General features: G+C 38.7%; 1 protein-coding gene across 6 annotated transcripts in view; it reads right to left on the bottom strand.

The window, feature by feature from the left end:
• EMB2788 (ribosome 60S biogenesis amino-terminal protein) overlaps positions 1 to 12,452 on the bottom strand; it is a 42,736-nt gene extending 30,284 nt beyond the window's left edge. For 4 of the 6 annotated variants that reach the window (XM_077367977.1, XM_077367978.1, XM_077367980.1 and 1 more), the window contains exons 1-4: positions 11,351 to 12,452; positions 2,853 to 3,152; positions 1,548 to 2,670; positions 591 to 1,464 (exon numbers count right to left, since the gene is read on the bottom strand). In XM_077367977.1, the coding sequence (XP_077224092.1) occupies positions 591 to 1,464; positions 1,548 to 2,670; positions 2,853 to 3,048 (2,193 nt within the window). In that variant the 5' untranslated portion in view covers positions 3,049 to 3,152; positions 11,351 to 12,452. Of the gene's footprint in view, positions 1 to 590; positions 1,465 to 1,547; positions 2,671 to 2,852; positions 3,153 to 11,350 lie in introns of those variants that run through there. The other 2 variants (XM_077367979.1, XM_077367982.1) reach the window with 2 other exon arrangements.
• Positions 12,453 to 13,477: the final 1,025 nt, after the last annotated feature.

Below are 13,477 nucleotides of genomic sequence, written 5' to 3'. Positions count from 1 at the left end.
ATCACAGAGGTCGCTCGTTTTTGCACAAGGCGGTGGTTACTGTGCACAAAAGGCACTCTGAAAAAAATGCAGGGCACAAAAATGACAAGACTCTCCATCGCCCCAACCCACACATTCTGAAGGCAAATTAGTACTGATACAGGATTAATTTTCTACAAAGGCACTATTCAAGTCAGACGAGTAATTGCTTGAGAAATCTTCAAACAGTGACATTTGAAACCAACATGATGTCTACATCAATTGTTGATATTCACCATCGCTAAAATTATCACACGTGAGATGCTGGGCATTCCATACTAAATGGAATAAAATTCCAAACAAATCTCGAGGATGAGTGTTGCAATTTACAAAAAAAAAACAGTTTGGATCATATGCCTGTGTTTCTTTTGATACTGTTTGCCCAACTATCTCAGTCGGGCTTTGTTAAATATGTTGCTATTCAAAAAAAGAGGTAGTCTGGTCAAAGACGATAAAGAGAACTAGCAGAATGGTTTCAGCATTTAAGCGGATGTCCCGTGAATGCTTATGCAAGACAGTAGAACAAAATTAAGTCCAAATAATGCAACAAATTCAAAGAAGTCGTGTCTAACCAGATAAAAAGTCAGCACATCAAGCAACTTTGAGTGGAAGTAGATTTCTGCACTCTTTAATTCACTACCTATCATGGAAGATTCGCATAAACCCCAAATTCTAGCTATCACCATCATATCATTATCTCCAGTGCCCACCTCCTCCGCAATAAATGAAGGTTTACCTTTACCATGATCCCCAGGTGCACCAATGCTAAGTTCCGCATTTATCCCACTAATAAGAATATCAATGTTCTCATGAGTGGAATCGGATTTCAATTTTTTCACACCATTCGAAAAATGAATTTCAGGTGAATATTCAGATGTTCTTGCTCTCTTCACGCTTGTCTCAGATTTTTTGGAGCAATTCTGACTTAGTGATAGAAGTAATTTCAACAAAACCTGACAATCGGGTAGCATGGCTCTCACTTCATCCTGAATTTCTTGCTTGAGAAAAACCCAGTTTTGCAATGTTGATTTACCAGTACTAGAGTTGCCAACACCATTGGCATCAAGACCCTTGTCAACCGTTCCCAAGTTGCTAATCCCCGGAAGACCATTTAATTTTGGTAGACCCTCATCGAAGGTAACTGTAGATCTCTTCACAGTCATGTTTTCCAACAAACCATCTATAGCAATGACTAAATTGTCTAACGCCTTGAGTGCCTCTAAAAGAAGCCTCAAGGAACCGTGCTTTACAAGCATGTTGGAGTGAAGTAAACCCCTATTGATTACCAACCGAGTGAATGAACGAGGTACAATGCATTTCAGCACACACTGCATTTCGTAACTGTCCAGAGGAGGTGGATATTGGGACTGAGGAGCAAGTGAAGTGAAAGAAAGGTGTGTATTTGCAGATGAAATCAAGTCCGCCGTGAGGGAAATGGCAGCAAACCTACAAGTATTTTATTAGCCATACAAAATGGAAGAAAAGAGAAACAAAAATTTGTGGCACAAGCTGTTGTATATGAAACTAACCAAGTGGGTGATGCACGAGGTTCGAGAATGTAAGGGAACTCGTCCAAGTATGACGAACACAAAGAGAGCCTCCCTTTTACAATAGCCAAAAGAAGGTCTCTATGATAACCAATCTCGGTTGCCCTTAACTTCTTCATAAGTCCCAATAGTCGCTTCGGATTACCCCTCAATGGATTTCCATGAGACTTCAGATCCGGCATCAGACCATGGCAAGGATCAGTACAAACCATAACAAGAACCTCGTGTGCCGTCTCAGCAGCAGGGCCCCCAATTGGATTTCCAGATATGTCGCTTAGTTGTTCAAGAGTAACACCACCAAAGAGTACACTTCGGAGACCCGGTGGGACCAAGGAATCTGGGTTAAGAATCTTATCCCGCAGAGTTGATAAAACATATACAATAGTTCCATCATCATCACACCCAAGCCCACGAAGCACCCCAAAATACATATCCTTTTGCTGAAGAATCCACCTCAATAGCCTTGGATTACCGGACTCCAAAAAGGACATCGCAAATTCAATAAATGATAGCCTCGTAGAATACTTTATCTTCTTACCCATCTTCTTCTCCCTAAACTCCGCAAGCTTAGGAAATACAGGGAGCTTGAAATCAAAAATTTTCGCAACCTCGGAAGCTAAACCTACACCACGCCTAACAATGGTGGCCATGAGCAACAGTGCAGCACTCTGACGTTTTGATTCTTTGCTATTTAGCTCCATATAGATATCTTCCAACTTGGTTTCAATAATCGAACGAGCGAACTTGTCAAGCCTTCGGCTTATAGTAAGTCTCCCTAGATCATCCATGCAGTATTTTCCATTTGGGTGGTTCAAAATTGCCGAAATTAATGATAAAACATACGCCATTCCGGGCTTCCCTTGTCGTAATTTCCAAGCTTCCATCAACTCCATGCATGAAGGTGAAGCCTGAACATACTGATGGAGCATTTTACCACCCAAATCACCTTTTAGTACACTAACAAACTCATTAGAAGCTTCGGAATAAATCTTCACTTCAATCGAACATAAATTACGCAACAGTTCTCTCAGTTTTGCGTCACAAGATGTCTCGAGCAAAACTTTTGTACCCTCTCCTCCTTCGACTTCATTGTCTTCTAGTTCCGCTACAATTGTAAATAAAGACGAAAATGATGTCAAGTGTCTGTAAATAACATTCCAAAAATATAAATTTTAAAGACAAAATCACAACAGATTAGACTGAATCAACTGTAATTTAAGCAAAATGTATAAAGGCTAGTATTTTCTTTTACTTTGATACCACAAATACATACAGAGCGAAGCATACCTTGATTGCTTTCATCGACATCGAGAGGTGAGATCTCATCATCCTCCCCTTTTGGAAGGTCCTCAATGCAGATTTCTTCGTCATCTTCTGTTAGATTTCCGAAATAGACCTCTTCAGAACTCGTGCTCGTTTCCTCCATTGTTGTGTTCTGCTCATCCAATGGAGATAGGTTAACTACGTTATGTTCGGCAACCATTCTCTAGATTCCCATTCAGGAATCAAGAATCATAATGATTTTTTATTTTTTTTTAGTGCTCTGCCAACCGAGTCAAGATTGGCAAACTCACATCCAAGAATCAACTGTAACCAAAAAAAAAAAATTTGGATTAACTCAGTTTTGGTATATATATCATTACTCTTTAAGAAATCCTTAAGAGCTTAAAGCAAGACTTAAGCATATAGTCAAAAGCACTAAGAAGTCTAAAGGCATTCAAACATAACTAGCATGCTTTAAGGATAATTTGTAATCTCTAAAAAGAACAAGCATCCACCCAAAATATCTTCCATGTTCACATCAATTTATTACAATTCATAACTCTGTTAGCATGCTTTATGGATGATGTTGTAATCTCGAAAAAGAAGTACCATCCACCCAAGATATCTTCCATGTCAACATCAATCTATTACAACTCATAAATCTGTTGTACAAGATTTTTATTGATTTACAACCACAAGCTTCCTATATTTATACAGTTATTTGGTAAAACCTATTTAGGTGCTCATCATCTTAATTATAGAAATTATCTATAGCATCATATTTAACAAGGGATTTGCTAGCGACCATAGCAGAAGGCATTTTGCAGATGGGCTGTTGCATGTGAGAGCAGCCACATAGACTCACTTTTCAGCAGATTTTGTCTTATTCATGAGGTGGCTGCTCTCACATGCAACCACCCATCTGGAAAATGCCTTCTGCGATGGTCGCTAGCAAATCCCATTTAACAATAAAGTAATACACTATAACCCAAGAATATACATCTGAAGGACCCAAAAAAAAAAGGAGCACAATTAAGAAGCAAAAGAAACTGAAGTGGAATTCATGGAAGAAAAAAAAAAGGAAATTTTTAGAAGCATGGTTTATTCATTCTGATTTCAGGGAAAAAAAGTGAAGTGAAGTGAAATTTCAGGGAAAAAAGTGAAGAAAAATTAGGGCAAAAACTGAATGATTTATATGAAAGAAGATTTTTGCAGCAAACCATGTTACTAATAGGGTTATAATGAATTGTGAGGGGATTTAGAAGCATAAACCACATGAAATCAAACAAGGCTTTCTTTGATTTATGTGTTTTATGCATTCCCAAAAGCAAACCCTAGTGTAGTGTTTTTTGTCTTTATTTTTCTGAATATAAGCTTAACAGTTAGAGGCTAGGAAGCACGGGTACTCTCCCGGGGCTCCCGCACCCGACACGTATGGGGTGCGGGTACGTCCGGGGTACGTACCCCTTTTTTTTAAAAAAAAAAAAAAACCAGTTTTGGTGGTTGGGTGCGTGTCGGGTGCGCACCACGCAAACCCTAATGTCTTTACTATTTTATTGTCCATTTACTTAAGATTTACATGTAAATAACGGAATACCCCCCTTTTGGATTTATTAAAAATAGTTTCAACACCCAAATTTAAAAGGAAAAAAAGTCAACTCTCCAGTTCTAGTACAAAATTCAAAGAAAAAGGGCCGGGTCAAAATTTTAACTTTCTTAACTTCAAAACGGTGGGGTATTTTTCAAATTTTAAAAATTCATAAAATCTATTTTGTCCAAACATTATTAAATCCCAAAAGTCCGGTAAAAAAAATATCATAATTTGGTCTCTAAAAATTATTCATCTTGTCAGGCACTGGTCAACACACTGGTCACAGACTTTTTTTTCTAATGAATGATGTATTGATGCCTCATGTTATGAAATATGGAACTTAATCACTTATGAAATGAAGAGTAATATTAGAATTTTCCATTTTGGTGATGTTATTGTTATTTGATTGCTCTACAATTATTATTTTTTTAATTTTTATAAATATATAATAAAATATTAAAATATATTATTATATTTGGCGTACCCGAACGTACCCGCACCCGGTTTTTTTGGCAAATCACGTACCCACGTACCCGTGTCGTGTCGTACCCGCACCCCGTACCCGTGCTTCATAGGTTAGAGGCAAACCTTCAAAATCTTAGAAGAAGGAGAGAGAAGGAATCTACAACGATGAAAAAGGTACCAAGAGAGAAGAAATATTAGGGTTTTGAAATAGATAGAGAAACCCTGATAAATTCATTCATCAGTTTCTCTGAATCAAGAAAATCACTCCAAAAAATGAAACTTAAGATGGAAAAAACCAAAAGAATGATGCGTTTGAAGTTGGGCAATGATAAATTCGCACCTATGTAGGATAATTCGCACCCCTCTAACGTGAATTGACTTTAAAAAGCGTTAGCCTCCCGCATGCCCTCCTTCTAACGGGGCGAAGTATCCTACAGGAGGTGGGAATTTATCATCGTCCTAGAAAAAGTACCGAACAAGCTTTTATTACTACTCTTTTACACTAGAGAAGCCTGTCCCAAGTTTAAAAAAAAAAAAAAAAAAAGGAGGCGAATATAATTGAGGAAAGTGTTGGTGCGCTCGAGTAGACCAAGCTTGTATGCGCTCGAGTGCCCAAAACTCATGTTGGCCCACTTTTGTTAGGATGATCCAAAGCATTCATTTGAAAGGCCCTTACATAGGTAGGGTGTGTGCCAAAAATCAGCCACATAGGATCATCCTAACCCATCCATTTGTGGAGGTCAAAATGGACAGACAATGTTTGCCCACGAATCTGCCCATTTTTGCCCTCCACTTTTGGAAGGGTTAGGATGATTCAATGGACCTGATTTTTTGTACACACCCTATCTATGATAGAGCCTTGCAAATGAATGGTTTGGATCACTACAAAAAAATGTAGGACCCATGTGATTGGGCACTCTTGCGCGCCATAAGCTTGGTGCGCTCGAGCGCACCGACACTTTCCTCATCAAAATTTTGCCTAACACTCCAACTTATTAAAGAACTGATCAAAACCAAGACCTTTTCTAGGTGACCTAGATAATAGGCATTACACTTAAAAGGTCTGATGAAATTCAAACATCATAATAGAGGTTTATCATAGTTGCAGAGACATACGGTGGAAGTTAAATAAATGAACTTGGAGTCAAATACCTCAAGCTTTCTAGTTCCCTATAACATCTATAACAATCAAATAAAGTAGTAGGAAACTCGAATCAAGAAAAAACACATTCCCAAAAATTGCAAAACCCAAACTTAAAAATCTTAATACCTAATTCGGAAAACCAAAGATGGTATAATATAGAGAAGACCTCACTTGGGCGGTCGTGGTGTTGGGGTTCACGTTTGGTGATGGGGGCTCCGTAGAGAATACGAGATGGGACGGAGAGGGAGGGCTTACTTGGATTAGAAAATGGTTTTTTAGTGAAGTTGCCAAACGCGCCCTTAATATTATTTTCAATATTTTGGGGGAGAGGGTAAATTCGCACTACCTGTAGGATGATTCGCACTCAGTGGTGTGAATCATCCTACAGGGGGGTGCGAATGGAAAATGATAAATGCGCCCCTTTTCATCACTAGGGACACCCAGCAGCAGTGTATCAATGACTACATAGGTGCTGTTGTACTACACGTCGGATCAATAGCTGAATAACGCCGAATATAATTTTCTACATATCAATAGAGTTAGGATCATCATATATGGAGATGATTTTTTGGAGCCAGCAAATGAACGGTTTGGATCTTTTGACAAGGTGAGCCCAAGTAAATTTTCAAACAACATACATTATATCATGGATGTGATGTATAGAGGGATTTGCTAGCGTCCATTGCAGAAGGCATTTCACGGTTGGTCTGTTGCATGTGAGTGCAACCACACGTGCTCACTTTTCAGAAGACTTTGTATTCATTCATGAGGTGGCTGCACTCACTTGCAACAGACCAACCACGAAGTGCGTTCTGCAATGGACGCTAGCAAATCCCATGTATAGATGTACGTATATTTTTTAAGATATAGTGGGCTTATTTAAAAATCTAAACAAAGGAAAATGATATGTTCTCTCCCTTTTCTTTCCTGGGCCACCTCTTTTTTGTGTAAAAAGAATAAAAGAGCAATCTTAAAATACACTAAATGGGTAGCCCGATGAAGAATACAGCCCTTTCCCCATCAGGGTTTACGAGAGTTGTGGGTAATTTCATCATTTCAAAATATTAACTGCCGTTTTTTGATGGTATGGCAATTATATTACTCAAAAATTGATCTCCCCTAACTAGTACTTAAAAATAAAAATTGATCTCCCCTAACTAGTACTTAAATAAAAAGTGATCTCCCCTAACTATTACTTAATAAAAATTGATCTCCCCTAACTAGTACTTAAATTATGTTATGGCAAAAACATAAAAAGATCATAAAATTACGCAAAACCTCTCTACACCCTCTTATTCCTCTCATGCTCTTCTTCTTAAAATGTGCCCTCAAATCCGAGCCCCTTGACCAGCTATGCTATGCGTACGAAAATTGAATCGACAGATTCCGATGAAGGAGGGCGAATCGCTCAAGACGATATCTTCAAATTCATAACAAAATCCAAACTTAGAGCAACTAGATTCTTTTATGTATCAGTATGCGTTCGAATCTACAGATTCCGATGAAGGAGGGCTAATCGCTCAAGATGAGATCTTCCAATTCATAACGAAATCCAAACTTAGAGCAACCAGATTCTTTTCTGTATCATTATGCGTGTTCCAAGAGATACAATGAAACATAGTCGGTATCTCAATCCAACGGATACATCGAAATCGCCTGAACTATGGTAGAAAAGGTGTCGGATGTATTCCATCTTGAAGTTAGTAAGCCAGACATTAGAATCATAGCCTCTTCTTGCGCGATCTGCAACATCTATCATTTCTCGATATTCAACGTAGAGGAGAATGAGACGACGGCGAGGACAAGCACAATGGCCTCTCCTGGGACCAGCACGGTGATCAACACAGCACGAGGACTGCGACTAGGATCATCACAACGATCAGCACGAACAACATCACTCCCACATAGGCTATATATAACTCAAATACTGCAACAATCAGGTTAAGATTACTATAAAGCCCTTGACATGATAGATAAAGTTTGATAGTTTAGTAGAAAATGGTTTTCCAAGATAAACATTTTAAAGTGCTCTACATCATTTAAAAAAAATTTATCTATCCACATATCATATCTATTTCCATCTAAAAATAATCTCATACCTTTTCTTTCTGAAAGATCATTATTCAATTATTTTCTTCCTTTATTTTCTATTTTCTATATTTTTTGTATTTTCTTTTGTCATTTATTCACAACCAATGATATGCCAATTAATGAAGTGAATTATTAAAATTGGATATATGATATTATTAAATTGTATTATAGCATATAAACTCATAATACCCATATACTTACATATGCGGAATGCAAGTGTAGGTCTTTGGAGTTTTTCAGTTTCCTCCAATATATGAACTCTATTTAGATCGGAACTGTGAACCCCGATCTGAGAGGACCGGTGCCGAGGGACACGAGATCCCTCCTGCAATCCTTTAAGATCTCCACATGAAAGAGAGCTCTACCAAGGAACTCTCGAAATAGGTGTCACTCTCACAGCATAGCATGAGTGGCGATACAAAACGAATGAGATATATCATGATCCGGAGCCAAGGTTCAAAACCAAGATATACCGAAAAATAACTCAGAGTCGTCATCCATGGATACACCATGGAACCAAAAATAAATGCTCTGCTTGCAACAGATAACCAGAGATACAGAAGGTCCGTGCCTGATGACAAATGGAGAAGGTCCGAAGAGCACCCCCAATTCGCCCGAGTGCGAACACTTGGTCTCTTATGCCATTTATTATTAACCTTGAAGAGTTTTAGGCGAAAATCATGTGAAATGTGAACACGCATCTCCGATAAAACGTTTATCTAATCATGTATGTCTCGGAGATGAAAATAAGCACACACAAAAAAACCGAAATAAATGTCACCTAAGAATAGCTAGGTTACTAATGACATGCCTACTAGGTGTCTAAGTTCTGGTGGACGAACACATGCATACTAAAGCTACATGTATAAGTCTGTACATTAAAGGAAATCTAAAATTAGCAGTTGATCATGAATAGTAAATGAAATAAGGAACAAACAAAAAATGCCAGGCAAATAATAGAATAATGAAATAAAACCTATGGCCTACACATAGCGCCTATCTACATTGGGGCGAATACATAGCGCCTAATATAAAATCCTAACACATCCCATCTAGAAAGCAGTAAATGACAGATAGAAAAAGCAGTGAAGCAGTAAAGCGATACAACTAAGAAGATAATAAACCTGCGCAATGAGCAAACGTCAGTAGATGATAGTAAAGGATAATAATCAGTAACCTAATGAAGATAGAGAATTACAGTTAAGCATGTGAGAACTAACAGCCAAGCAGGTAAGAGCTGCAACTAAGCAAGTAGGTAAAACACATAAGCAGGTAAATGCTATAGCTAAGCACGTAAGCAAGGAAATGAACACACGCTATCCTCTCTATTGGATTCCCTTTATCTGAAAGGGTGTTCATTTCCTTGCTTACGTGCTAAGCACGTAAGCGAGGGAACTAAAATTCCGATACGATAAGACAATCTCAAAGAGATGACCAAAAGCTGACGAGACTTAGCTAGTCTCCAAAGGAGAGGATATCTAACCTGTGAGGGAAAAACCTGAACAAACGAGAGATGAAAAGCTTCTAACCCTAAGGGTAAACTTCCAAACAAAAAAAAATGACGGACAAAAACCCTATAAGAAGAACTACTAAACAATCAGTCACTAAGGAAGGGTCCTAACTAGCTAAACACTCTAAGAAGATGGAATCCCTTAACCTGCGAAAACTCTAAGGCAGGAAGGGAAGAGATTGGCTCAAGAAACATTCCATCGTCGCCAGAACCCGACAATATGCGCTCCCAAAATTGATGGGATCCTGAAATACAAAGAAAATCATGAGGAACATGTAAAGAATATATCCCGAAGAACTGAAATAGGCCTCCAAAGATAGGGATGACCCTGGAAATTCTGAGGAACCATAAGTAAATGAAGACAATAAAAATCCTACAAAGATCCCGAATGCTAGAGCGAAATCTAAAGGAGAGACGAAAGAGGCTTGGTGAAACACTTGAATAAATCCCAGCACTACACATCAAGAATCAGGGGTCATGACAAAATATGACCTAGAGGGCAGCCAAGAGGGATTTCATGAAAGGGAAGGCCCTTATTTAATTGCCTATCATGAACCTTATTAAAGCATTATCCTTTTCGACTTCTTTCGGAATTGAAATCTAAGAACAATCATCTGATCAAGACAGACTACATCCATGAAGAAAGCGAATATCGAGATGTTTAACAGCCAATAACCCAGTAAGTGGGTCTGCAATTCTAAGAAATGAGACACAACCAAGAGGCACTTCAAGGAAGAATTAAAGTCCAAGGATGAGTCTAATTGAATTCCTTCCTTTGCGTCCACAAGGATACCCATCAGATGAATTGATTCGGAACTAAGAAATTGCATTTTATATGAAAATCCAAGGATTTGATTCATGCATTCGTAAGGCCGATACAAACGGATGAGAGAATAAAACTATGGTTGCCAATTAAGCAAGCTTATTCAATGAAGACTCTTATAGACATACACATGACTTGCATCATGATTAAAACGAAGAGAGTAAACTTTTAGGCCAAATGCTGCTTCGATCACAAGAAATTATACTTACAACTATGCCTGAGAGTTTCCAAAAGTAAATTGTAAGTGCATGAAAGATTTAGATCAAGCAATTTGTAGCCTGCCAAAACATATTGGATGATGATTCTCACAAGAATTAATAAGAGGGTTACAAAGGAATAAAAGGATCTTAATAATCCAAATACGGCCTACACTTCTAGATACTGCTGAGTACAAAAGCAAGATTAGAAAATCAGTTCTTATGATTGCATAGTTCAGGGATGCGTTTTGTACAAGAAATTGAAAAGGGACTAAATTGGAGGTTGAATCTTTAGTTGGCATGGCTCAGGAACACAAAACATAAATTAAAATGAGATTTAGAGCAAGAGAATCAGTAAAATGTCATTCCTACACTTTGTCTTGTGAATTGAAGACATTAATAAAGAGAGGGGGACAAATTGCAAGGATTACAACACACATTCTCTTACCAGACCCAACAAAGCGACAATTCAAAGAGTACCTCCTTCATTCTTATAATGTCATCAAAGCCCCAAATAGACAAGTAAAAGAAAAGACATGCAAATCAAAACAAGTGATTGAAGCCCCATTTAATCAAACGAGATAATGCAAAGTGCCCAAATAATGAAAATCAAATGGAGAGAAGTGACCAATTCAAATCCAACTCGAAGCAGAACACATATAGAAAAAGTAAAGAAAGAAGATAAATCAAGGTATTCTCACAGGGACGGTAATGAGAAGCGATCGGCAGCTATAGAAACGACAGTGTACGCTCGTGGTTGTAAAGGTGGTGATGACCCTTCTTCCTTCCAACAAACAACGAAATATTCTCAAACCTTCTTCTTCTTCCTCTTCTTCTGTTTCTAGACCCAACTCCTTCAGAAACCCTCTTCTCTGCCCCTTCTTCAACTATTAAAACCCTTGCTACAAACTCCAAATTAGGAAATCCCCAAATCCACCCTATACTCTTCTTCTCTTCCAACTTTTCGAAACCCAAATCCTAACTACTTAGGAGCTCAACATCTAAGAAACCATAGAGGGAGATAGAGATGAGAGAGATTTGAGAATGATGGTGTAGAGGGTGAAGAGATGCGGAGGAGGTGGTGGCTGTAAGGTGGTCGGACGAGGGAGTTGTGAAGCTAGGTAACGGTGGTCGGATTAGAAATGGGGTCTGTGAATATTGAGATGGGGATGGGATCAAGCAATGGTGGCTGATGGAAATGGGTTTCTTGGGTGGGTTTTAATAGTGGCTAGAAAGGGAAATGAAGTGGGTTTGCTAGAGATGGTGGTTAGAAATGGAAAAGGGGATATAGTTTTGAATGAAATTGATGGTAGGAATGGAGATGAGAGCTGAAACAATGAGGAATGAAATGGGTTTTGATGGTGGCTGATTTGGGTGAAAAGGGTGGATGAAGTGGGGAATGAAGAAGGTGGCAACGATGGAGGTAAGAGGGTTTGGTTGTGGTTGCAATGGGAGGAGTAGGGGTTAGAGATGGTTGTGGAGGGGAAGATGATGGTGGTGTGGTCGATGAAGAAGAGGACTTCCCACCGGAAAAAATGGAGGTCAAGGTGGCAATGATGTTGGTTCAAGGGTGGGTGGCCGGAGAGTGATCGGGGAAGAAGATGGAAAGGGGTTAGGGATCGGTAGAGAAGAGGGTTTGAGATGGTGGAAATGGAGGTTGTAGGGGCGATGGAGATGGGAGGCCGGAGCTCCGGCGAGACACCGGAGAAGACAAGGTTGGGTCGAGCACTCCTCTCTTTTTCTCTCTCACTCTCTCCGTGGCTGCAAATGAGGCTCTCCTCTTTTTTCCTCTTTTTCAACCCTAGCAGACTTTGTCTTTATAAGAAGAAAGTGCTATTTTCATTCCTCATCTTCCATGGACAGCCTCCTCGAATTTGTATTTGTGACTACCCTTTTGCAAAATAGGGCTGTCTAGGTAGAAAAGGGAAATGATATATCTGCGCCCCAATTTTGCCTAGGACAGCCCCCATGTAAAATATCTTGTCTTTTTTTTTTCATTGCTAAAGGGGCGGGCCGGCGGGGGGGTCTGCGTAGAAGATACCAACTCGCCCATCTTTTCTTCTCTTCGAGCTTGAAAGGGTATTTTTTGTAACTTTTTTTTTTTATTATTATCAAATCTTTGTGAAAATGAAATAGAAGATCAGGGCAATTAAACGAAGGATGTCAATGGGATTCAAAGATCACCCAGGCTTTCAAAAGATTTCAAAATATCTAGGAATGGGCATTTTTCGGGTTTTCGAGTTCGATGTTTCGGAAATTTTGAGATTCGGTTTCGGGATTTATTTGACTTCGGCACTTCGACTCATCTTCATAAATTTATTTGATTTTGAGGAAAAGGGTCCGGTCAAAATTGGGTGTCTACAGGAACTCTTATTATGTAAAATTCCCTTGAAAAGAAGTAAAATAGCCACTATATTGGAAAAAATTGTTCATTTAGTGATAATTTACTCTCGTTTTAAAGATGCCGACGATGATAAACTCTTCCTCTCACACTTACAAAATCCGAGAAGAGAAAATAAATTGGACTTTCTCTTCCTTAAGAAAGAAAATATGGAACTTCAAGCCGTCACTCACATTCTTATATTTACACAACCCTATCTTGGCTTCAATGGCATGAATGAACGACAAAGGCAAATTATTCTTGTGTTTGATTGATCACACTATTAGAATTGATTCCTTCATGTTGAACCATGCATATTAGAGCTGATTCCATCATATACATAACCAGTGCAAAATAGGGCATGTGCCTTTGTTTTTCTCAATTTAAACCAAACCAGAAATTAGAAACTTATAATATGAGAAGCTTGTGATGGGCCCACCTATTGTAG

Source organism: Tasmannia lanceolata, unplaced genomic scaffold (genome assembly GCF_043159265.1).
Source record: "Tasmannia lanceolata isolate RefF3 unplaced genomic scaffold, GAP_Taslan_0.1 ptg000025l, whole genome shotgun sequence".
NCBI lineage: Eukaryota > Viridiplantae > Streptophyta > Magnoliopsida > Canellales > Winteraceae > Tasmannia > Tasmannia lanceolata.
This window is presented reverse-complemented; position numbering and strand designations above follow the sequence as displayed.